General features: G+C 44.6%; 1 protein-coding gene across 3 annotated transcripts in view; it reads left to right on the top strand.

Moving 5' to 3' along the window:
- Gabrg3 (gamma-aminobutyric acid type A receptor subunit gamma3) overlaps positions 1-24,827 on the top strand; it is a 534,280-nt gene that overhangs the window by 267,240 nt on the left and 242,213 nt on the right. For all 3 annotated transcript variants that reach the window (XM_063249822.1, XM_063249824.1, XM_063249823.1), the window contains exons 4-5: positions 18,428-18,648; positions 20,860-20,942. In XM_063249822.1, coding sequence (XP_063105892.1) covers positions 18,428-18,648; positions 20,860-20,942 — 304 coding nt within the window. The remainder of the gene's footprint in view (positions 1-18,427; positions 18,649-20,859; positions 20,943-24,827) is intronic.

Raw genomic sequence — 24,827 nt, 5'->3', positions numbered from 1 at the left:
AGTAGCGTAACACAGCTTTTTTTTGCTTATTAGTATGTGTGTATAGTACATAACATTTTGATACATGAATGTAGCGCATTTTAATTCCCCTTTTTATCCCTTATCGTTTCCTTCCCTCCCTTTCCACATTTGATCCTCTCCTTTGAGAAGGATCTGTCTCCCTGCTTCCTATTATCTATCATTTATTTTGCTTTTCATTTTTAATCTGGGCTTTCTGTTTAAGAGAAAGATGTGATATTTAAACTTGTTTGTCTGATTTATTTCACTTAACTTTATAGTCGCAAGGTGCATCCATTTTCCTACAAGTGATTCAAGTGTATCTCTCTTTATGGCACAGTCGTGCTCCATGTGTGTAAACAGCACACTTTATTTGCCTCTTCGTGCCATTGGAGTGCTTCTGATATTTAGCTATTATGGATATTGATGCTATAAACATGGTTATGCATGAATCTCTACAGTACGATGTCTTTGACTTCTTTGTAAAGATACCTAGGAAAGGAATAGCTGGATCAAGTGGAATTTCTAGTTTTAGATTTTGAGAAATCTCCATCGTAATTTCCATAGTGGCTGTACTGTTCACATCCCACCAGCAAGGCTGAAGGGTTCCTTTTCCTCCTCAAAGCATCTCTAGCATTTGTCACTGATTTCTTGATGATGGACATTCTTTCTGGAGTAAGATGGAATCTTGGTTTAATTTGCGTTTCTCGAATGACCAGCAGTGTTGAGCATTTCTTAATGTGTTTATTAACCATTTGTGTTTCTGTGAAGTGTCTTCATTGAGCTTGCCCATCTTTGAGTATTTATTTTAGGGATTTATTCTTTAAAACTTCTTTAAGTATTCTACATACGAGTCCTCTGAATCAGTGGCAAAAAATTTTACCCACTCTGTAGGTTGTCATTTCACTCTGTTGGTGGTTTCTTTTGCCACGCAGAAGCTTTTAAATTTAATCTAATCCCATTTGTTCTTTCTTGGAACTATTTCCTGTGCATCTAGGATTCTGTTCAGAAAGTACTTGCATATGCCTGTGATTTCAAGAGTTTTACCTATCTTTTCTTCCAGCAAGTTAAGTGTTTCTGGTTTAATGTTTAGTTCTTTGATCCATTCTGATTTTAGTTTAGTACATGGGGAGAGATATATTCTACATGCAGTCTGACATATGGACAGCCATTTTTCATGGCATTTAATAAAAAGGCTGTCTTTCCTGCAGTGTGTTTTTGGCCCTTTTGTCAAAGATTAAATAGTGGAACGAACCTGGAGTTGTTTCTCATCCTCTCATCCTCTGTTCTGTTCCGCAGATCTTCATGCGTGTTTTTGTGCTGATTGCATGTTGTTTTGTCACATGACTTTGTAATAGGACTTCGAGTCTGGGATTGTAATGATTTCCGCTTTGGTCTCTTTACCCAGGATTGCTCTTTCTATTCTGATTCTTTTCTGGTTCCATGTGAATTGTAGAATTTGCTTATTTTTCATGTATATGTGACCATTTCAGGAGGAAGACATGGCTTACCACACGCTGGTTTATTTGGAGACATTTGAAAAAATTATTATACAGAGATATAAGCATTGTCATTAGTGTTTTAGTCCTCAGCAGTGGGAAAATTGGAACCTGAGTGGCATTCTTCCTCTTGTGGTAAGAGATACAAACAACATTACTTATATGTCCACTGAAGAAATCCTACACTGCAAAAAAAAATGGTAATACTTATCATTTTGTAGGATGTATTCAGATATATGTTAGCCTTTCTTAGATGTATGTGATTTTCTGTGAAGTCCATATGTAGGCTTTGAAAGTGTGTGTTTACTCTGAGCTCTGTTTTCCCAGGCCTGCTCTTTTGCAGTTCGTATTACTTTACTGCACACTTTGGAAACCTTTAAGTCCTGATTTTTGTGCATGTAGCATTTCACAGTCTTACATATCAACTGTGGTGAGTTCTTATTGAAAATGTTTGCTTAATACACCTTGACAACGTCAAGTATTATTCTTCTGTTATAATTGTAAAGTACATTCCATTATTCTACTTTGTAATCAAATGGTATTTTTGACAAAAATTTTAAAATGTGGAAATGGTCCGGGGCTGTCTTCTAGCTGAATGGAATGTGAACCTTTTCACTGACATCATTTCATTTTCCCCCATTTGGGTAGAAAATGGGGAGGCTAACTCACAAGACTGACAGGTTAAAGAAAGGATACTTGGAAATCAGTAAGTGCACAATAAATGTGGACTGCTTATGTTTTTAGATACCTAATATTGCAATCCAGTATTGCATTTTTGTTTTTCAGTCGTGTAATATTTTTTGAGAAAGATTGTCTCTGTCACTTTCCCTGTCCCTGGGATAAAATAACCAACACCCACAGCTTCAAGGAGTATAATTTGCCTCACAGTTACAGTTCCTGATCAGCCAGCTCCAAGGCAGAAATGCCTGATAGGAGGACCCGCCTGGGAGGACATCATAGTGTCAAGCGGAGGGAGAAGGGAGCCCTCGGGAGGTGGGTACCCCATGACCTACCTCCATGCAGACCATCCCCTAACACAAGGGTTTTAGGCAGGCGTAGTATCTAGCATGACATACGATTTCCATATACACAGACAATCAAACGAGGACTGTGGTTTTATGAAATGATGTTTTTCATCTCTACTATTTTATATGAGAAAGTGTGAATTTTATTAGACTTTTTTATTCAAGTTAATAGCCTTTCTTAAATATGTTTGGGAAACCTGAAAATTTTAACTAGAACAAAATTAACAGTTATAGAAATACATTCCTATGATGTGAAATGTAGTTTGCACACCAAGCATATCCTCTTGCTGCTGACTTTCAGCCCTCAGTTCATACAGTTTATGTAGTCTTGATTTATTTTCTGTGAACTTTCTAGCTCGCAGAAATGAATTTTGGAGCATTTCTGAACCTCTCTTCATTTTTATAATTACTGTCCTGGTCTTTTTCTCCTGTTTCTGCTGTCCTCTTTTTAGTAAGGGCCAGCTCACGTTCTTTCTGTGTTCTTAGCCCTGCATTGTGACCCTGGTCCTTCCCCCTTCATAGGGGTCTACGTAAGAGGTCTTGTCTTTAGAGCTTTTGCAGAGAGTTTGTGCCACCTGCAGTGCTCCACTGGGAGCTGGCTTTGTAAGCTGGAGTGACAGCCTTAGCTCCCCCTCTGCAGAAGTGCCTCAAGCTATTGCTGTTTGTATCTGCATGTTCTTGTACTGTCAGAGTACCCAGTCTACTGTCTACTGCAAGTCTCCTGTCACCGTTCCCAGAGTCAACAGGTGTTTGTTTCTTTCTCCATTTCATTGGCCAAACTCAGCCAAACTTCTTCACAGTCACATTGTGCTCTCCAAGAAGCCTCACAAAGTCCTTTCGACAACTGGCCAGTGTCACAAGACAAAGCCAAGGACCCCTGTGTTCAGCCCAGCTGTTTAACAAAGGAACATTTTAATCCAAAGCAAAAATATGATTTGGCAATAACTACAATAGGGTATGATCACCAAATGTGACATTTCATACTGGCATCCATCGTAAAACAAAGAATTTGATAAAAGCTTAAATTATTTTCTCCTGAAAAGCTCAAACAGAACTTAAAAGAAAGTGATTGAAAAGTCTTCTCAAGAAATCACGCATAATATTCCTGATTTAGAGACTGGGCATGAAGGGAGTCCATGGGCATTTCTTGTCATGTTTTTTGCTCAGAGCATTAAACCTAGCAATATTAAATCTGATAACACAGAATCCAGAAATGTAACTCAGCAGAGTGCAACTTTGGCCTGTGCAAGAACCTAGATTCAGTCCTTGGAACAAAACAAAACAAGACAAAGCCTCGCAATGTGTCTAACACTCTCCATGTTAAGACAACAAAAAAGAGAAAGAAAACAATACACAGTATGAAATCCTTGGCAAACAGAAAGAGCTCAAGCCAATTTTCTTGTCACCAGGACAAAATTCCTAATATCCACAGGAGCCAATTTTCCTATTCAAAAACAGCAAATAACACAATAAAAATCATGCTTATATAAAGCTTACCTAATGCAAGTTCCTTTACCAAGCACTATTAAAGCACCAGACCTTCTGAAACTCTCCTGATTTCTTTTGGAGGAGTAGATGTTGCCGGTTAAGCACAGGTGGTAATGTGTTCGTGGTCCCTGGAGGGTAGACAGCTGGAGCCCAGGTTTCACTTCTTATTGTAGGTTTTGTGTCATATCACAGCCGCTCCTTGGACCATGCTGTATTCTTTGAAATGCGGTTTAGAAACCAAGTAATTTCTAGAGGGTTTTATTGGAACTAAATATTCTTAATGTTCTTGCCTTGGCTGTTGGGGCTTCTTCCTTCTGAGTCCTGTGAATGTATCTGGGGATATCTGTGGCGGTGTAAGCAGATGGCATTAGTGTGGACAGGAAGGGACTCGTACAAAGAAAATCAGTTACTGTTCTGAGTATGAGTGGAATCCATCTCATGGGAAAAATAATCGTGAAAGTTGTCTCCTACTGACATTTTGTTTCCTTGAACTTCTCAGAACTTGTATTTCATGAAAAACATGCCATAAAAAGGTTTTATTTTGGAAGGAGGATATACTAGCAAAGAGATGAATAATTCTTTGAGAAGAAATTTTTAATGGTTGACACATGTGTCAACTTGAGAAATTTAGAAGTTTAAGTGACTCAGCAGGGAGCCAGGGTCCCTACTTTTAAACATCCTCAGCCTGTGCAAGGGGAGGGCAGGGAGATGGTGTCAGTGCTGCACCAGCCCCAGGGGAGGCAGCCTGCTTGCAGTGTAAGGGAAGGAGGAGGCTTGCTCTCCAGCCCTTTTTGCTTATCTTGATTTTGCTGTCTGTCTTCTGCCGCCCTGAGCCGTTGCCCCTCATTACGTCACCCCGCCTTGGAGCAGATGATTACGGACTGAAACCTCCACAAACTGAGCTAAACCTTTCCTTCCTGTTGAGTGTTGGGTATTTCTGTTCCTGGAAATAGAACAAAGAACAGTGTTTGTGTAATGGAAGCCTGTGTCTCAGCAACAAGAGAAAAGTAACCAAGACAGAATCCCTGTACTGTATTAAACAAATAACTAAGGAATATGTATAATACACATAGATACACGTGTGCAGATATCTCTAAGTGTATGTAAATAAACTTTCAAGTTGATCTTTAAATGATGACTTTATGAGGACTAAATAATTTCTTAAAGATAAATGTAAACTAGAAGATAGGGATTTAGCTCAGTGGCATAAGTGCCTGCCTGGCAAGTGCGAGGTCATGAGTTCAATCCCCAGTACCAAAAAAAAAAAAAAAAAAAAAAGGTAAACTAGAGTTTGGAATATAATTGAGAATGAATAATTATTTTTCCCACAAATTTGCCCTGAAAACATTTGACATGGGTAGGTTTTTGGCTTCTGTTTTTTCATTTCTTCTTTTTAAAATCAAAACCACAGATGCTATACCCCTGATCTGCATCTCTAACCCTTTCTAATTGTTTTTTTTATTTATTTTGAGACCAGAGTCTAAGTTGCCCCGTCTGACCTCCAACCTGTGATCTGCCTGCCTTAGCTTTTCGACGTTCTCCACCCAGGCCTGGTGCATACAGCATTGTGAAAACATCCGGATTTTCATCACCCGTGGATGGTGAGGCTGCTCAGGGCCCAGGCAGCCTGACTCCGGGGCTGAGTTTCAGCTGTGATACAAAGAGAGAGAAAGCCCAAGGAAGAGCAGGCGCAGCGAACTCTGGAGCTCTTCTTTGGGAAAAAGAACACAAGTGCAGCCAACTTTCCGGGGGCGATCGGACCAGAGCCCGAGGCTCTTTGGGCGCCTTGAGCTTTTGCTTGTGCCATGGCCTTTGCAGAATGCTGGTCACCAAAGGGAAGTAGCTTTCGAAGCACTTCCTCCTCTTTCCAGTTGTTCCAGGTTTGCCACGCTTGGAGAGCTCCTGGAGAATCCCTCAGTCCTGATCTTTAAAAGCTTTTTTTGAGTACCGGAGTCACAGTCAAGGGCAGTCACTGCACATGCTGCTTCTATTATCTGGTGGAGCAGGGGACTCTGTAGCCCTCTTTTGAGATTTTCTTTAAAGATAAGAGTGCCTGCTTGGTATATAGTGGCCAAGGGATAGGAAATGAAAATCACTTCTTTACCATTCTCTTTTCATTCACGTTTGACACAAGACCATTAACCGCCTAGCAGGTGTTTGTGGTCTCTTTCAGTGAGGACATGGTTATATTTTTTGCTGTGACTGCATTCTCTTAGGCTTGTTTCCACCATAACCCCGACTACTTTAAGCAGAGATTCTTTCCCAGTGACATTTTTCTCTTTTGAATCTGATCTGTTCCTGGAAGTAGAACAAAGAACAGTGTTTGGGTAATGGAAGCCTGTGTTCTCTCAAGTGGGACTAATGATGCTCTTCCAGTCCATTCAGGAACCTCAAACAATTTTGCTAAATACCAGTAAAACCCTTAGACATTTATGTAAGAATCCAACAGGAGTATCTCAGTATTCTGGTGGGTATGAATTACATTTTTCTTTCACCATGAAAATAAAAAAGTGCCATAAAGGAGATGAATTGAGAGCTAATATTTGTTTGCAGTGCTGAGGATGCAGTGCAGGGCCTTGTGCATGTTAGGTGAGCTCTTTATCACTGATTATTGTGTCCCAGCCTCCTAATAGATGCTATTTAAAGAACAGTGTAGACACTACCTCAGTTGTACCTAGGTTTGCAATACACTTAAACAGTAGGTTAAGGATGTGAAAGTCACAAACCATGACACTCGAATGCTGCAGGAAAGGGAGGCAGAGATGAAAGCCACGTAGCATATGCAACGCCTGCTGCGTAGTGTGACCACTTCGCTTGCTGCATCCTGCCCTGGGGTTTGTGTCATTCTTTAGGATTATGAGCAGACAGAGCAGTCACCTGGGGTCTCTGAACTGGGATGATTCTATGAGGGTGACTTCACTCATTTGTCTGGAAATGGGCTTGGAATCAGCTCAGCTTGGGCTGTAATCTTGACGGTGCTGTCTCCTACAGTCTGGGTTAATCTTCATTTTGGTTGTTGGATCATGGTTTTCAGGAACATGAAGCTCTGTCCCTGTCATGCTGCTGTTAAATTTGCTGCTCAGTTGCATGGCCATGTGTAGAGTCTCTGCAAGGGTTTAGCCAAAGCCATGGACAGAGGAAGGAGAAACATTATGGCTATTTTAGAGCTAACTTGTCAGAGCATGCTGCACACTTTAATGCAGGATCGCCCGCCACTCAAAAGTGCAACTGATGTGCACATTGAGATTCTGTATAGCAGATTTCCACTTGTAGTATATTTGAAATAGATAAGTTTTTGAGACAGTTTAGTGACTATCCAGACAGTGAAAGTTTCGGCAGCAAGAACAGGCAAATTTTGAAATGAAAAAACTTGAAAGTACAGACGAACTATATTTGAGGACAAATGTCATGAAAGGTTTGGATCACTTTGTACTTTATCTGTGATATGTTCAACCTGCTTTCTTCAGACTTTTCCTTCAATGTGATGTAAAGTGTTTTTTTTAATTAGAAAAAATAAGCAAAATAAAACAAAATAAAGCCAATCAAAGCAAGGCAGTGTAAGTGACACAGGATTTCAAAACAAGTTAATAGGAAATCAACAAAGGCTATGCCATAATGCCTCTTGCTGCCTTCAAAATAGCTACCCATACCATCAGACATGTTAAAATCAAACAGAACAGAATAGAACCAATAAAGACAAAACAATGAATGTATTACAGGTCTTAAATCCAAAATGGCCACCATAATATGTCCTGTTATCTTTGAAATAGCTGCCCATGCCATCAAATATAGCAAAATCAAACAAGATAAAACCCAACCAAAAAGACCCAATGCGAATAATACCAGATTTTGAAACAGTGGGGAATTAACAATGGCCACCACCTTCAGAAGGAGATCCCCCATAGATGCTACACTGCATATTGTTATCCTTTAAACAGATGACCAGACTGTGGGCTTTAGGCCTGAAAAGTGAATGAAATACTAAACACTACAGCATTAAGTTGCATTTTCCTCAACAGCTATCCCCTCAGCCTGTGTTTCTCCACATCAGCTGGTCATTTATGGGGTTAGTGGTGAGGATAAATGTGGGCTCTTCTCATCTCTCTGCCCACGTGCTGGAAGGGGCTAGCCCTCCCCAATCAGCTGCACATGGTGCCAACTCACAGCAGGTGTTGGCTTCTTGTGCACTTCTTGTTCTCCTCCCTACAGTGTACAAATGGCGCCAACTCACAGGAGAAGGCTGCTGTCTGCCTATCCCCCAGTCAGCCCGCGCATGGTGCCGACTCACAGGAGGTCTATTGGTCTCTCCTTGGGCTGCCTTAAAATTACTACAGACCGCGTTGCTTATGCAACAGACATTCCTTTTCTTATGGTTTGAAACTGGAAGTCTGAGATCAATGTGTTGGTAAAGTTGGTTTTGGGGTCTTCAGCCCTTGGCTGGTAGATGCCCATAATTTTTTGTGTTTTCACATGGTCTGTTCTCTGTCTCTGTCTCTGTCTCTTGTTTCTCTCTCTCTCTCTCTCTCTCTCTCTCTCTCTCTCTCTCTCTCTCTCTGTGTGTGTGTGTGTGTGTGTGTGTAAATTTGTTCTTATATGGACAATTAGGTTAGATTAGGACCAAATCCAGTGGCCTTATTTTAATTTAATTATCCTTTCAAAACCTGATTTCCACAATCCAGTCACATTCTGACACACTGGGCAGTGGGGCACCAACATATAAATTTTAGGGGGACATGATTCAGCCAATTACTAGCCAGCTGGGCTTTCCTGCACCCTTTTCTGCCTGCATATTGCTGATGAACCAGCTCTTTCTGGTTGGAGGGGAACTGGGGACACAGATTTTTCCCTTTGACTAAATGAGCATTCATACAGCAGACAGACTCCAGAAGCAGGAATGAATCAGAAATGAGTTCATGGTGGCCCTCACTATCCACAGGAATGCGTAGGTTTGCTTTCCAGAGTGAGCAAAGAAACTATGAGTGGACACAGAGTAGAGTTCCAGAAATGTGCTGGTTCCGGGGAGCCAGGCTCTTTCTGACTTGGAAGAGGAGGCCCAGCAGTGTCATCATGTCACTGGTCAGGCAGTGCCCATGGCTCTGAGCCAGCTGTCCAGAGGGCTGAGTTCTGTGCATTGGGGTGCACATCCTTTGGTAGTGCTCAGAGCTTCCACACACGGGTCAGGGCCATCATTTAAAAGCATTAGGCAGACAGCAAGTTCCTCCTTTCCGTTGTGTAAGAAGAATCAGCTCTCAGTCAGACTACAGAATCATGGGTTATCACAGGCTGCTTTGTAGTGAAAGTGTGTGATCTTGGTTCATCAGTGGGCACTTTTGTGTCTGTGGAAATTGAGTGTGCTTAGCCAGAGTAGATTTCTTGATAGAGACCAAAAGGAGAGTTTGCACCAGAAGAGGAATCATAGTCCATGTTACCATTCTCTATCCTGAAGATATTAATTGTGAGACACATCAAATAGAAAAATAGGGCCCCGGCAGATGGAGAACAGTAGTGTTTAAACACTGCATAAAGAGGGAAGGCTGTGGGAGGTTACACAGACGCCTCAGGAAGACGGGAGGAGGACAGGCAGGCTGCACAAAGCGACTCTTGGTGAGAGGGCTGCATGGTGTGGTGAGAGGGCTGCATGGCACAGAGGAGCAGGCAGGACAACGCTGTGTGCAGGGGCATACCATGTGTGCCACACCGTGGCTGAGGTCTCAGGTTTGCTTGTGGGACGGTGGGATGGACAGGCTATAAAGCCAGATCCTTGGTGACCTGCGTATCCGTGTGAAGAAGTTTAAGCCTGTGTTAATACTCAGAGTAGCCTTTATGCCTTTCCTTTCTGAGGGACTGGTGGTGGTGAAACCCAGACATAGACAGCATCACTGACCGACACCCCAGTTCCCCCAGCCCCATTACACTTTTTACATCCAGGGGAACTTTGACCATGTGCGCTGAATCGCTTAGTCCTGATCTGAAGAATTTAAAGTGGAAGCCACCAGTGAGGGTGAATACCAGAGAAAGGACAGCTGCTCAAGGGAGAGAACACTGAGAAGGGAGATGGTCAAGGAGGGTGGACGGTCCCCAGGCTGGCCCGCCTGTCCTTGCATGGATCCACTCCCGCCTCTGCCTCTGCAGCCACCCACCACGGAGGCTGTCCCCACAGCCTTTCCAAGGACTTGGGGTGGACGGAGCTGAGGGAGAGGGGAGATGTGGCCTTCTCACTCCAGCAAGGTCTCCGTTTTGTTTTATTTTGAAACTGACCTTGAACTCAGTTCTAGCCTCAGATTGCTGGTGATCTTTCTGCCTCGGCCTCCCAAGTGCTGGGATTACAGGCATTAGGAACCATGGCCGGCCAATAGCTATAATTTTTAGACTTTCCTCATGGGTCCTGCGGTGACCTTTGCCCGGTGACAGATCCCTGGCCAGCCCTGGAGCAGTGTGCCCACTGTGGCAGAAGGAGGCCCTGGTTCCTGCCGCGTCCAGGCAGCAGTCACTGGTTCCTCACAACCTGCTCATCTCAAAGGGGCCTCTCCTTTCTACTGGCTGAGAGACGCACCCTCCCCTCTCACCTTCTAGCTGCTGTGTGAGTGTCTAACGCACCAAGCTGCCCCTTGCACTAAGCCCAGGTGCTGGGCCCCAGGCTCCCAAGTCTGTTGTTTCTTTGCTATGGTGAGAATCAAAACAATGGCCTTGAGCAAATTTATTTATTTATTTATTTATTTATTTTTTTTATTTAAGGAGAAAAGAAAAGAAAGAAAAAAAAAAACAGTGAAGGGGTACAAGTTACACAGATTTACAGAAGAAAAAAATGCGCAGTAGGAAATCACTAGTTAATGGATTACATATTGCCATCTTAGAAATAATTGTTCCAGTCACAAAATTAAAGCTTGTAGAGTGGACATTCCAACAATGATACTGCAAATTTAGCAAGCTCCTGTCACTGTTAGATCTTAGCCCGATTTCGAAATTTCAGTTTGGAGACAGGATCTGAGTAAATGGACCAGATTGGCCTCAGTTTGTGGCCCTGGCCCTCCTGCTTCTGCCTTCCGCTGGGATTACAGAAGTGGCCTACACATGGTTCCCAGCCTTATCCCTACCCAGGGATAAGGGCCCGGGGGAGAGTGGGTTGGGGAACCTCAGGGAGGCAGGAGCCTTGGAGCCTGGTGGAAGGTTCCCTGGGAGCAGCCAGCAGGAAAACCCAGGATGTCCAGTGTGGCCGTCCCAGGCCCCAGGAAGACTGTGGGGCCACTGTGAAAGCCTTGTCGCCTAGGACTGATTTTAGGAAATTACAGATCTGAGGAGAGAAAGCCATAAACAAAACTAGATAATGCTTTCCGATTTCATGAGGAAGGAATTACAGACCTTGGCCATATTTAATGGGCACGAGTGTTTGACTATGTTTTTTATATAAAGAATTATTAACTGCAGCGTTTTTTGTTTTTGAGATGGAGTGAGGGCCTGACCCTGGCCACCTGTGTGCTGGGCCTGCCCTTCCCTGGCGAGCCGCCCCTCAGCTGTGGGCTTCCATTACATCTGACCCTAGCGGTGCGCTGCAGAGCCAGGACCAGAGGGCCGAGCTGTGTCCCCCAGGCATCTGTGTCTCCAGCGGCCCAGACTCCAAACCCTGCAGTAATCTGTTATTTTTTTCCTGCTTGGCCCTCTTTGGCAATGGAAGGGAGAAAAGTGTGAGGAACTAATTTTCAGATTTTTAGAGTTAACATGAGTATTATTATTAAGAAGCTCGGTTCTTGCTCCGTCTTGTCAGAATGCTCTGCAGCAATCCCTGGCGTCTTTAGGGAAACGAAGCTTTCCTGTGACTAACAGGGCTGCAGCCTGTCACCAGCATGGCTGTGGAATGGGGTGTGCAGCCCTGCACATTTTTCACCTGTTACATTTATTAGCCTTTCAGACACACTAATTTCATTGCCATTTATGAGTTATATAAAATGTTGTTTATTTTTAGACAGACATTGTGAGAGTGACTTTTTTTCCTTCTGCAGAAAAGGATGATTAATGCCATTACAAAAAAAAGTTGATGAGAGAAAGGAAATTATTTCCCTGTGGGTGGGAAGTGTTTCTCTAACATTAGTCAGGGTAGACACAACAGAACATCCACACACTGCGTGGTCTCAGGTTTCTGACCACGGTATCTGAGGCAGGCTGTCTGATCTGTGGGGAGCAGACTCCCCTGCCTGGGGCACCGCAGGACGCTCCCCTCTGTCTCAGGAAAGTGGGACAACTCCTGCCCCCGCAGCCTTGCTCTGAGGCACTTCCCAGCTGCTTCATGCAGGTGTCAAGCACGGTAACTTCCTTGCAGTGGTGGAAGGTGGAACACACGGAGGGGTCAGCCAGTCGTGTCCTTGGAAAACTAAGACACAGAAACGAGATGGAAATGAGTCGGTTTCAACAGTGGAAGGCTCACTCCAGGCAGGAGTAAGGAAACATCCTTGCATTCAACCCAACAAGTGCTCCTTTTGCAGATGAGGAAGCTGAGGCCAAGAAGGGAAACTCAGTGTCACAGGGCTTGCACACAGGGTTCCCCATGTCCAGTGGCCTCCTTTCTTTCCCCTGTAGTGAAATCAGACCCTGGGTTTCAGCTGCAGCCCCTCCCAGCCACACCCAAGAGGTAGATTCTGACTGCAGAAGTTAGAACAACTGGAACCGAATAGCTTCGTCAGTGACTGGAAGGAAAGGGCAGGAAGGTGCAGGACATGCAGGAAGGAGAGCGAAGGGCGCTGCTGGCCTCAGGCAGCCTTTCCTGCGGGAAGCCTTTGGGTGGCCGCGTTCCCTCTGCTGGGGAGGGGGTGTCGTGCCTGTTTCTAGACCTCGGTCTCCCTGCTGTGAGGAAGAGCCAGGACTCTGTCTCCACGGTCCCAGTGTCTGGGCAGAAGGTGCTGTGCCTTCCAGAAGCCGTGGGCAATGCATCCTACTTGGTTATCCCAATTCCAACCTCCATTTTTCAGGAGAGGCACAAATGGTACCTTCACGGAGACCAGAAGGAGAAGAAAAGGCAAAGAGGATGCAGCACTGCTGTCACTGTGTCTGTTATTTACAGGTGAAAGGACTTATCTCACCGGTCAGGTTTTAGTTAGGATCCCAGAATTCAGAATAGTTAAGCATATTGAGAAACTTTGGCAAAATTCATCTAATTTTCTGAGCTTCTATTTTCCTGGTATAATACTGAGGTTCAACAGACAGATTGGGAAAAGTTGAACAACTTTCGATGGTTCCTATAGTGCACTGATTAGGGTGTTTTCATTCCCTGATGCCACTGATCTCATTGGCAAGGCTCAGACATGCGTCGGGCCACACTGTCACCCTTTTATGGTTGCTTATCCAGAAAACAAGTGTGAGCGGAGAAGAATGAACTCTTCTAAATAGCCATGTATGCTACCTTAACAGTCTCACACACCGAATTTTATTAAAAGTGCTGGGTTTTGACAAATAAATCATCACTGTTATGCCAAATCCTGCCATTAGGATGGAAGAGGGATGACGCATGCCTGTAACTCCGGCTCTTGGGAGGCCAAGGTGGAAAGGTTGTGAATTCTAAGGCAGCTTCGGAGACAGTGAGTTTCAGGCTGCTATGGACAGTGTGGTCCATAATACCATGTATCAAAGGGGAAAGAAGGAGAAGAAGGATGCGGCTATGATGGGGCCCCTGGGAGGCAGATGCAGGAGGATTACCATCTCCAGGGCAGCCTGAACTACATGCGGATGTGCTGTCAGAGAGAGACGGACAGACAGACAGAGGGACAGAGAGGATGGAGGAGGAGCAGGACAAGGAAGAGGAAGAGGAGAAATGGCTGCTGGCCTTACCAAGTCCTTTCTACAGGCAGGTGCTGTGCTCGCCTGTGGCTGCTAGCATGGCTCCCTCTGCCTCACCGCACACACGTCATGTTCTAAGATTTCCTGTCTCTTGAGCCCCCGTTCTGCAGTTTCCTCCTTCCCCATCTGTCACCACACCAGTGGGACAGGCTGGGATCGCAGCCACTCCAGGTAACAGGGCCAGGCCGTGGGTCTAGTGTGTGTTGTCAGGGACTCTGCTCCACATAGGCGGTCTCATCACAAAAAGCGCAAGTGAGTTCCACTCCAGCTCTTTGTAATCCCTGCCACACGTACGCACACTCTTCTCCTTGTTGTTCACCTTATTAATGGGGTGCTCACATCCGGAACAGAGTGATTCTAGCAGGTGCCTGCAAGGAGAGCTGCGAGACTCAGCATCAGCTCCAGTGACCACCATGATCCAAACCAGCTCCTAAATAGCATCTCCTTTTCCCTCATCAAGAAAATGTTTCTCGGGGCTGGGAATTTAGCTCAGCGGCATAAGTGCCTGCCTTGCAAGTATGCGGTCGTGAGTTCGATCCCTGGTACCAATAAAAACTAAAAAGACAAGAAAGAAAATGTTTTTCTCTTCTTGAAGGAGAGGCAACTCAGAAAGTCACCCTATCCTAGCCTCAAGGTCAGGGTAGTGTACAAATGCATACACAGTTGGGCTTCTCTATCCGTGGTTTCCCCGCTCCAGTTTCGACCATCTGTTATGGAGCAAATACATGGGAACCATCCCAGGAAGTTCCAGAAGAAACAAAATTTGCACTTCCTGTACACTAACCATGATGCCACACCCACACAGGGAAGCGATCTGTGGATGGAATCTGCCCTGGCCTCTGTGGGCCTTAGTATCTCCAGACTTGTTCAAACAGAGTTGTTCATCCGGGTTCATTCGTCTATTGTATGGTTAAGCGTGTGATTGCTGGATCTTTACAGAACATGGCAGATGTTTTTGACCATTCCATAAACAATAAAATGCAGCAAATATTTACATACCATTCCATTGCACTTAGTATCATGGGGTATCCGTGAAGTTTAGGGAAGGATTTCGGTAGCCTGTGCCATTTTATATAAGGAGGTAGAGCATCTGCACATTTTGGCAATTGTTGGGATTCTGGAACCAGTCCCTGGGTTTACTGGAGGATGACCACACATGCCCACATGCCTTGATCAAAACACCGTCTGTACATGACTCCCTGCGTTCTGCTGACCTGTACCCTCCGAGGAACAGGTAACTACACCCCTGTCCTCCCTCCATGTGCTGTGTGTACCTAGGCTGGGATGGAGTTGGGGTGCACTGTCGCTGGTTTTAACAGCTGTGGTACCTGGGAAGATCCTGAGTGGGCTCCCACAGTAATTCTGTTTCCTAGGCAAGTCTTCTGTTCCCTCTCTGACTCCTAACAATAAACAATTTTGGTATTTTAAGAGGGCATTGGAAAATCAGCCTCCTTTGGAGGCAGGGTGTTGTTTATCAAAGACACAGCAGAGTCTCATGTCCTCCCTTGTCCTTCTGACCTACGGTTCTGTCCATCTGCAGCTGTCTTCTCAGCGTGACTCTGAGTTCCTGTACCTGTCTTTGCTGTTGTAGGTGCCCGCACCCTGCTTTCACCTTCCCTGTTTCTCTCTTAAACAAAAGGGGCCATTGTTTCCAGGATCCTGTCCAAGACCAACCTCAGCAGATTCCCGGCTTCCATATGTAAATGGCTGAGTGTTTGCCTGAGAACTCTGCAGTCTCCCATGTAGAACGTACGTTCTGTATAAGTTGTTATACTGTGTTGTTTAGGGGATAATGACAAGCAAAAGTCTGTACATATTCAGCACAGATCTAATTTTTTAAAATACATTTTCCATCTGGAGTTGGTTGACTCCATTGATGTAGACCCTGAGGATCAGAGAGCTGACTGCATGGGAAACTTGGCCCTGCCAGCTTTGATGGGACTGCAGCACCTTCATTTTTTTCTTGAGTGCTACTTTCATAATTAAAGATTTTATAGGGTGATAGCTTAATCCATTTACAGGTTGGTGATGGCTGACTTTTTTCTGCAGAGCTGCTGAAATAGGCGTTGGGCACTGCTGGCAGCTCTAATAAGCCTTTCCTGATGGGATGACAAGGCTTTGCCTCTCCCAACCCTCTCGGGCTCCGAGTTGGATTTCTCTTTCTCTTTTCTTTTATAATTGCTTTCAAAGTGCCTAATTCCATTATGAGAAATTTCTTTCCTTGATAACTTTCCAAGCGCAGCCATTAGCAGTCAGCACATTGCTAGTTAACATTCCTTTTCAGTTTCTGCTGAAAGAGCTCCATGCTCGTTTGACATATGTTCTGCCTTGTCACAGGTGTTGGGTTTGCCGAGCCTTTCACCATGCATGACACCAGCCTGCAGGCCAGTTGTGTGTCCATCAGTAAATGCAGAGTTGAGTAACAGAGAATGAGGTCTGTGGACCTGAACACACGTGTGTCTGCACGCACACACCAACACACAGTTCTTCTCAGACCCTCCTTCTAGGTGTAGCTGTAGTTTTGGAGTCAATTAAGGAGAGGTACATACACATTTTGGAAGACACTCGAAGAACAGAAACCACTAATCTGCAAATTTGAACTTCTGAGGTGGCCGCTGTGGTGATATCTTTCTTATCACTGAGACACAATACCGGATGCCCACACGTTTAAGGTTGGAAAGGTTTATTTTGGCTCACAGTTTGTGGAGGTTTCAGTCCATAATCCATTGGCTGCAAAACAAAGCAGCATGGCAGAGGGAAAGCAGCACATGGACTGTCAGCAGAAAACAGAGAAGGATAAAAAGAGAAAGGAAGGTGACAGCCCTTCCAGGCCATGCAGCAGTGACACCTCCTGCAACCAGGCTTCACCTCCAACCCCACAGTATAACCTCGCCAGGGGAGGAATCCACTGCTTAGTGTCACACCCCATGAGCATCCTCCTGTGAGCACATGAGACTTCAGGGGGTCATCCAGGCAGAAACCCTAACAGCTGAGTATCACACACCTCTCTATATGGGGAAGAGCCACACTGATTCCAGGCGTGGATAGAAGTTCTTGGGTAACCTGCTCCCTGAGATGACCCCCGGGTTGCTCTCTCCCTGGCTACTCAAATACTTGTGCAACATCAGCTTCTCGGCACCACAGTTTCTCTTCCACTGAATACTTGAATGCTATCTTAGTTCAGTTCCTTTAGCCATAATACAGTACTTGAGACTAGGTCACTCAAAATTAGATCAGAGTTTTCTTTGGCTCACAGTTCTGGAGCCATCTAGGCCAAGAGGTGGTGGTGCTGGCACCCTCTCAGCCCCACCCTTAACTGTAGTTAGCACCCAAAGGCCCCAACTTTGAATGTGCACAGTATATGAATTTGGGTTCCTAGCTCATGCAGCTTTATGAGTAGCTGCCTTTTGTTCTCTTAAACAGAGCCCTAAGTGATAAGTTAGCCATATTTTCTGCATAATGCATGTGACTTCTGGACCCCATCTATTTCTGAGCTATCTGTTTCTGCAAGGCCTTTCTTCCCTGGCTAGAATGCAAGCTCTGTGAGGCCAAGAGTTTTCTTTCTCACATGCTGCTGAGCTGCTGCTGGTTTGCAGGCCCTGGCAGAGTCAGTGCAATAAACAACAATGAGTGAACCCATCAGTAAAACAGTGCGAGTTGCATCATAAATCTGTCTGTTGTAATACTTAGGAAGGTTCTTTAACTGGAAACTCAGCAATAAGGAAGTTGATGGGAATTCCCGATCGTTCCTGAATTCTGTAATCCTGAAGTATCTCACACGTAGTGGGAGCTATGAAAATATTAGAAATACTGAAGTCTCTAGGGATCAGTCTCTCCATTCTTCGTATCCTGGATAATCCTTTACACTGAGGTGAGAGAGTAGTCTCAGAGGTGGGCCCATCTGGAGATAGTCTCTAGGTCCTTCTGTGATATCAACCATTATCTGATGGCCACTGCAGTGTCCTCTTGGCACTGCAGGCCTGTAGCCTTCAGGGCTATGCTTTTGCCTCTGTCACTGGAAGGCCTGCACCTGTCTGTGGGGTCAGCAGCTGGCTGGAGCACTGTCCTCTCTGTACCGCGGTTCTGTGCTCTTGCTTGATTTACTGACTTTTCTGGTATTTGGTTGTATTATTTGCGCTCTTCTGAATAACAATAACTATTATTATATAAGCTACTATTATAGATCACTGTGCTCATGCTATATAGTAGAGTTTGGTGTTTAATTACTTCCCTTTGCTTGATAACACATTAGGAGGTAGACGTGATTTCCCTGGTTTTACAGAGCACAGGCGCTCACAGACTGCACTGCTCATCAGGGCTGGCACTGGGGGGGAACAGTCTGCTGCCTCATTCAGCTCCTCCTCCTGCTTTCTGGAACCTAGCATTATATTCCATTGCATGTTTTTAAACTGCTGACCTAGCATGTTGGCTCTCATCTGTGTCACACCAGGCAGCGTCTCAATCCCTAACAACAGGAGGAGTGACAGGTGGGCGTGCAAACACGGAGGAACCCAGACTTGGGACAAAGAAAATGAAGTGTGTGGAAGGAACTCACTAATAGAACTGCCGTGCCTCTTCTTTGCTGTGTTTCAGGAATACCAAATCGATATATTTTTTGCTCAGACCTGGACTGACAGTCGCCTTCGGTTCAACAGCACCATGAAAATACTTACTCTGAATAGCAACATGGTGGGCTTGATATGGATCCCAGACACAATCTTCCGCAATTCTAAAACTGCAGAGGCCCACTGGATCACCACCCCCAATCAGCTCCTCCGAATCTGGAACGATGGGAAAATTCTTTACACTTTAAGGTAAGATGCCACATGGTGGTTCTTTAAAAGTTTTAATCGACATATAACATTTATGCATGCCTACCAAGTGCAGTGTGAGGACACAGTGCATGGACACAATGCATATTGATCAGAGCAGGATGGTTGGTGTTTGTATGTCCACCAGTGGCTCTCATTTCCACATGATGTTTGGAATTTTTGGACTCCTCTAGTAATTTTGAAATGCATCATAAATTATAGACTATTACACTATAAAACGAATTCCTGCTGTGTATGTGGCTCTTTATTATGGTCTAATTTTAGATCCTTAATTTAAATTACTATTGCCATGAGACCCTAGTTTTAGCTCAAAGTTATACCCTTTTTCGTGTTTGACATACTAGATAGCATCCTAAAAGCATTTGTTCTGGTGCCACCTGTGTGAAAATGAAAGCAGGTAGATAATCTGTGACAAGTGCGAAACCATCCGTTGGTCAGAATTTATTTCTGCAGGAAGACAGTTTTGAAGTCATCTTTCTTATATTTTATATATTTAGCCCCTTGTGTCCACTCAGCTGGGAACACAGAGAAGGGCTTGAGTCTGATCTAACATATGAGCAATTGTCAAACTGACATTGTCCAGCATGCACAAGACCCTGAATTTCATCCCTAGTGCTGCAAAAGGGATGTAAAACAAATCTGAGATCACAGGGGCAGCAGGTGCAATGGGCACATCCCTAGCTGAAGTGGGACTGCTGTGCAGGTCCCCCTGAAGGTGGGGTGGTCCTCGCAGAAACCCAAGGAAGTGGCAAATTGTGCTTCAGAGGAATCGCTTGAGTTACCAGAATCCCTGCAGCGGATTGGCGGGAGCAGAGCTCCCCACCTAGCTGAACCTTGGCAGCCTAACTGAGCGGAAGCACACTGCACACTGCACCGCACCACTGATCCTCCTCTCTGGAAGCCATGCCACCTGTCCAGTGCCAGGCCCAGGATGGCGTCCAGTGGCATGGAACTCCAGAGAGCACTTCCCGGCTCACCCCAAAGCGCTGTGCGCTGCCTGTCTGTGTTCCTGTCTCCAGAGGCACATGCACCCTCCCTTGCCTTGAGGCTGCGTGTCCCCATCCTGCCCTTTCTGCCTGCACCTGGCCTCTGTCACGTCCCATTTTCCCCTTGGTGAGGCTCATCCATCCCTGGGACTCAAGGGCAGACTCCTGTGTGCCAGAAAAGCCTTCTAAACTCCAGGTTCCTGGAGCTGCATTCCTGTTCCTGCAGGCTGAGAGGCGTTTTGAACTCAGCCTGGCTCAGGGGCTGTCACACTTCCTTGCTTCTGCTCAGTGTCCTCCCAGCTCCTGGAGGCCCCCCAAGCTCCCTGCAGCGCTCTTTTTTCCTCATCCCACACACAGGGCCAAGAATTTTTAATTACAGGCGCTCATGGTCCTGAGCAATCTGTGGCTCCCCATGTCCAGCAAGTGTCCAGAGCATTAATGTAAATACAGACACCGTCAAAATCAGCCAAGCTAGGAGAACAGTAAAGTTCAGGGAAATAATAATTTTGCCCACAGGGAACAACAACAATAATAATAATTTTTTAAAAGCTACAGCAGGGAGGTTGGCCGTGAAATACACTGAGTGAGCTGGGATCTGTGACAGGTGTGTCACTGGTCCTAGAGCAACCAAAACAAGATTCTGAAGTGAAGCTGACCTCACAAAACCTGCGTGAAGAACAGAGATGCAGCTGGTCCTGGGATTCTCAGTAGGAATCCTGTCTCTAGCTTTGGAAGGGTACAGTGGACTCACTTAGTAGGGCCATGGCCTGCTGCTCGAAGGCCAGGGCATTGTCCAAGCAGGACGTCCCTTACCCCATCCAAGTGGGTTGATTTTGGCATAACACCCATTTAGACAAACATGCCAGTTTCAAAGGGAGGAATATTTCATTAAACAGATTGAAAACAACAACTTATTAAACAACAGTTGGTTTATTTCCTCCTCTCTGACTTGGCTTGGATTTTAGGCACAGTTGGAATTTTACTAATTGGAGTTCTGTCTACTACTGATAGTTAAAAGCAACACAAAATAAACAATTGAAAAGCAACCAAGTGGCCGCACTGAGTTAAGGCGGTGCCCAGGACGGACCCAGCTTCCGGGCCTGCCTGCCCTCCCACTTGCTGCCTTGCGGGACCTTAGCCACCCTGCGGCCCGCCCAGGTGCCTAGGCCGCGCTGTTGTCCCCGGAGTGACTGTGGCTCTCCTGCAGGCTCACCATCAATGCCGAGTGCCAGCTGCAGCTGCACAACTTCCCCATGGACGAGCACTCCTGCCCGCTGATCTTCTCCAGCTGTGAGTACCAGCCTGGGGTCCAATGCTGGGTGGGGTCCACGGCCCTGCGCTGGCTGCTGGGAGAATCACCTGATGGGAGATGGTGGCGCTAAACAGCCACCATGGTTTTAGAGTTGGTGACCTGGGTACTTTTACACTAGAGTTTGTTACATAGGCCTCGTGTTTCACACAGCTGTGGCAGAATGCTCAGCAGCTTAGCTGTGCACGGTAATGCGCACAAAGTCAGAAATTCATGATCACTTGATGAGCTAAAGGCTTCCGTGCTAATGAGCCCTAAATATTTGGAAGTACACAAAAATCATTTTGTGTATTTTTATGTTTATTATTTTAAGGACAGATGATCTGTCTTCTATACAAGAAGATAAAACATTTCCCTTTAAGTAGATTATATTGTCTCATGGAATTATTCCAAGATAAAATTTTTACAGTATTTTATCTTCAAATGTTTTATTACCAATAAATTATTAAATTTATCATAGCTAGCAATCTTCTGTAAATTCTTAAAGAGAATATCTAATATTAAATGCAAGAGTAGGTATAAAGTGCAATATCAAATATCAAATTTATTTGCCTAGAAAGCTTTCAGTAAAGGTCAGTATGGAAATATATCTGTTGAATTGAAAAAGGTTCATTTAAATGTATTAATCACAAGTACTTCCGAATGAGACATAAAAATTCAATTAACTTTACTCGGTCTTTTAAAAATTATGTGCAGAACATTAGAAATAAACTTAGTGAAAGTCAGACATCTTTATGAAACAAGGAATGACCACATGTGACAGCTCACTCTAGGTTAAGAAAGAACACAATGGAAAGCAAAATGTCACTTGCTGATCTAGCCGAGGTAAAAATATTCTTATATACAGAACAGTTTAATTACTTGAATCTTATATATGTTGACAGCACCAATGGTGAATAACTATCAAGGGGACACAAGTGTCGCTAAACTTTTATGTGGAGTCAATTGATCTGGGTTTTCTTTCTTTATTTAAAAGTTACACAACTAGCTAGGGATTTAGCTCAGCAGCATAAGCACCTGCCTGGCAAGTGCGAGGTCATGAGTTTGATCCCTGGTACACAAAAAAGTTATACAACTGACCGTCTTATCTAGTGTTTTGTGTGTTAGTTTGGGGTGTGTGTGCAGGATGTTTTTGACTCATTTGTACATTCATAGTTCATTGATGAATCCGAGTAGTTCATTGGTTACCCAAGTTACTGAGTGTGTAGCTTCGGTGATTGGAATTTCGTTATTGGATATTTAGTTCTGTTGCTTTTCTAATCTTTAATGCAATCTTGCCAGTCACCATATTTCCAATGACATCTTTTATTTAAATGTTCAGAAATACTGATGTCTTTGCGGGAAGGATCTGCACAATTCGTTGCTCAGCTACTCACTAGTTTGACCTCATGTTTCCTGAGACTTCCTTCTGGCTGAGTCTCACATCTAAGGGAACTTCTTAGAATAGCTTGTTCTACCCCTCCTGATGACTGTTATCACCTCATTATTGTTTTTTTTATTCTAATTTATCAAACTAAGTAGCGCTAACAGTTTACCAGAGCCACTGCCACAGTACCTGGAGTTTCAACTCACTGATACTCAGTGTGAAGTTGATGCATTAATTTCTTTTTAAATCCCCATTATTGAAGTATAAATGTTATGCAGTAAAATTCAGTGAATCCAATGAAGAAAGTTCAATGAACATTGCATATGCCTGTGTAAACAGCAGTACATGCAAGACTTAGACGGTGCCCATCACCTCTAGATTGCTCTCTTCTGCAGCTTTTTTGAGGAAAGATCCTGGGGACGGAACGCAAGGCCTGGCATGTCCTAAGCACCCCTTCTACCCCTGAGCTACACCCCTAGTCCCTCTGTCACATCTCTGCAAGCAATTACCATACCCTTTGTCATGGTAATCGCTGATTTCTCTCTGTTACCACAGATTAATGGTGTCTTTTAGAATTCTGCATTTCATGCCTGACTTCCCTCACTGAGCAGAATGTCTTGAGATTCACTCCTGTTGGCACACATACCAGTAGTTGATTTTTCTATCACTTTAAATGAAAGTCTACGCCTGGAACCTGGGCCATATAGATGGTGTGAATTTCAGCTACATCCGTGCCTTTGTGACACAGCTTGGTGGTTACACACTCTTAGGGTGGAAAAGTAATATTTTGCCTTTACATTGTCTCCATAGCCAAGGCTGATCAGGGCATCTCCTTTTAAGGAGAGCTTCTTATCAATACCGCCATCCTAGGAACCAGGCCTGGTCCTCGTCCTATGCTTTGCTTGTGGGGATGCTTATGGGGAGCCAAGGCTCGGCAGCAGAGCCTGGCACAGCCCTTGTGTGCCAATGCAGATGCCCTGCTTGAAATTCTTACCTCTTCAGCCCTGATGGTTTCCTTCACTCCATCATAATTTAAAAATATGCTTAAATATTTCACAACCCCTTTTAAGTTCTCTGTTCTTGACACTGATTAGCTGCATGTGAGATGTGCAATCTTGCTCTAAAGAAAAGAGATTGTAAATTTGAGAATTTAAAGTAATTTAAATCCTTAAAGAGAACTCATATAACAAGCATCAGTGAGGTAAATACTACCTAAAATCGTAGCTATCAATAATGCCTTTCTGGACTTGGTTGGCTTTAGCGTGGAATCTAATCTTAGGAAAATGGTCTGTGAGAAAAAGTTCACTTACATCCACACCTCTGGTGTGCTATGGTAGTAGGGTTAGCACAGTGAATGTAAAACCCAGGTCAGAAAGAGTCTCATATACAGTGTCAAAGGGGGCACTTTTAACTACATGCAAACCTAAGCTCAGTTGTCTGGAAATCAGATAATACAGTAATCACAGATTTTTGGCAAAAACATAAAAGAAGTATTGTAAGAGCAAAGCTGGATATTGGCCACCACCCACCACTAGATGGGTCAAAATTGCAAACACTGAAAACTTCACATCTGTGAGCCTGTGGGACCACGGGACTTCTCATTCATTACTGCTGGGAATGAGAAATAGTATAGCTACTGTGAAGGCCCCCTGGGTAATTTCTGACAAAATTAAATGTATTTTCACCTTATGAATCAGAATTTTGATTCACTCTTTGGTGTTTCTCCAAATGAACTAAATTTATACAGAAACCTGTTGTAGCAGCTTTCTTCATAAATGCCCACATTTGGAAGCAACCATGATGTCCCCTGTAAGCGACTGAGTCATTTTCCTCATGGCTGGGACAAAAGCTGCTGCACTTGAAGGAGTAGCGGTTCATGTTAGAGACTGGGTCGTCGGCTGGCTGCAGGGCAGAAGCTGCCTGGGGAAAGGGCCTGCCTTACGGGCAGGGGATGATCACACATCACAGTGGTCAGGAGGCAGAGAGGGAGGGAGGGACTGGGCAGGGAGGTCCACTCTTGGAGGTCACGCCCTCAGTGACAGCCTCCATCCACCAGGGCCTGCTCCTCACAGCACCGTTAGCCTCTCAGTGATCCATTCAGCTTTAAAGGCCTTGTCCCTGGGCTCGTGAGGCTCTTGGGGGACGTCTAATATAAGCCTGGACGGCAGGTGACTGGAGGAGTGAACTGTGGGAGTCTAGCTATGCCAATATTATTTAGCACTGAAAATGAGCTATGAAACCACATGGAGGGAACTTCTGTGCATATTCTAAGTCAAAGAAATCGAACTGAAAAGTCAACATACTTTGGATTCCAACTTCAGGACATTCTGAAGGGGACAAAAGTGAGGATACAGTAAAGAAATTGGTGACTTTTAGGAGTTAAGGCAGGGAGAGGTGAACAAGTGGGAAATAGAAGGTCTTTAAGAGAGTAAAGGTACTCTTCCTGGTGCTGGAGTCATGGATGTGTGACCCTGTGTATTTATTTGGGTGGTGTGAGGGA

Source organism: Cavia porcellus, unplaced genomic scaffold (assembly GCF_034190915.1).
Source record: "Cavia porcellus strain 051 isolate PalLab524CR breed Dunkin Hartley unplaced genomic scaffold, mCavPor4.1 scaffold_6, whole genome shotgun sequence".
Taxonomy (NCBI): domain Eukaryota; kingdom Metazoa; phylum Chordata; class Mammalia; order Rodentia; family Caviidae; genus Cavia; species Cavia porcellus.
Note: the sequence above shows the minus strand (reverse complement) of the source record. Positions and strands in the feature narration are given on the sequence as shown.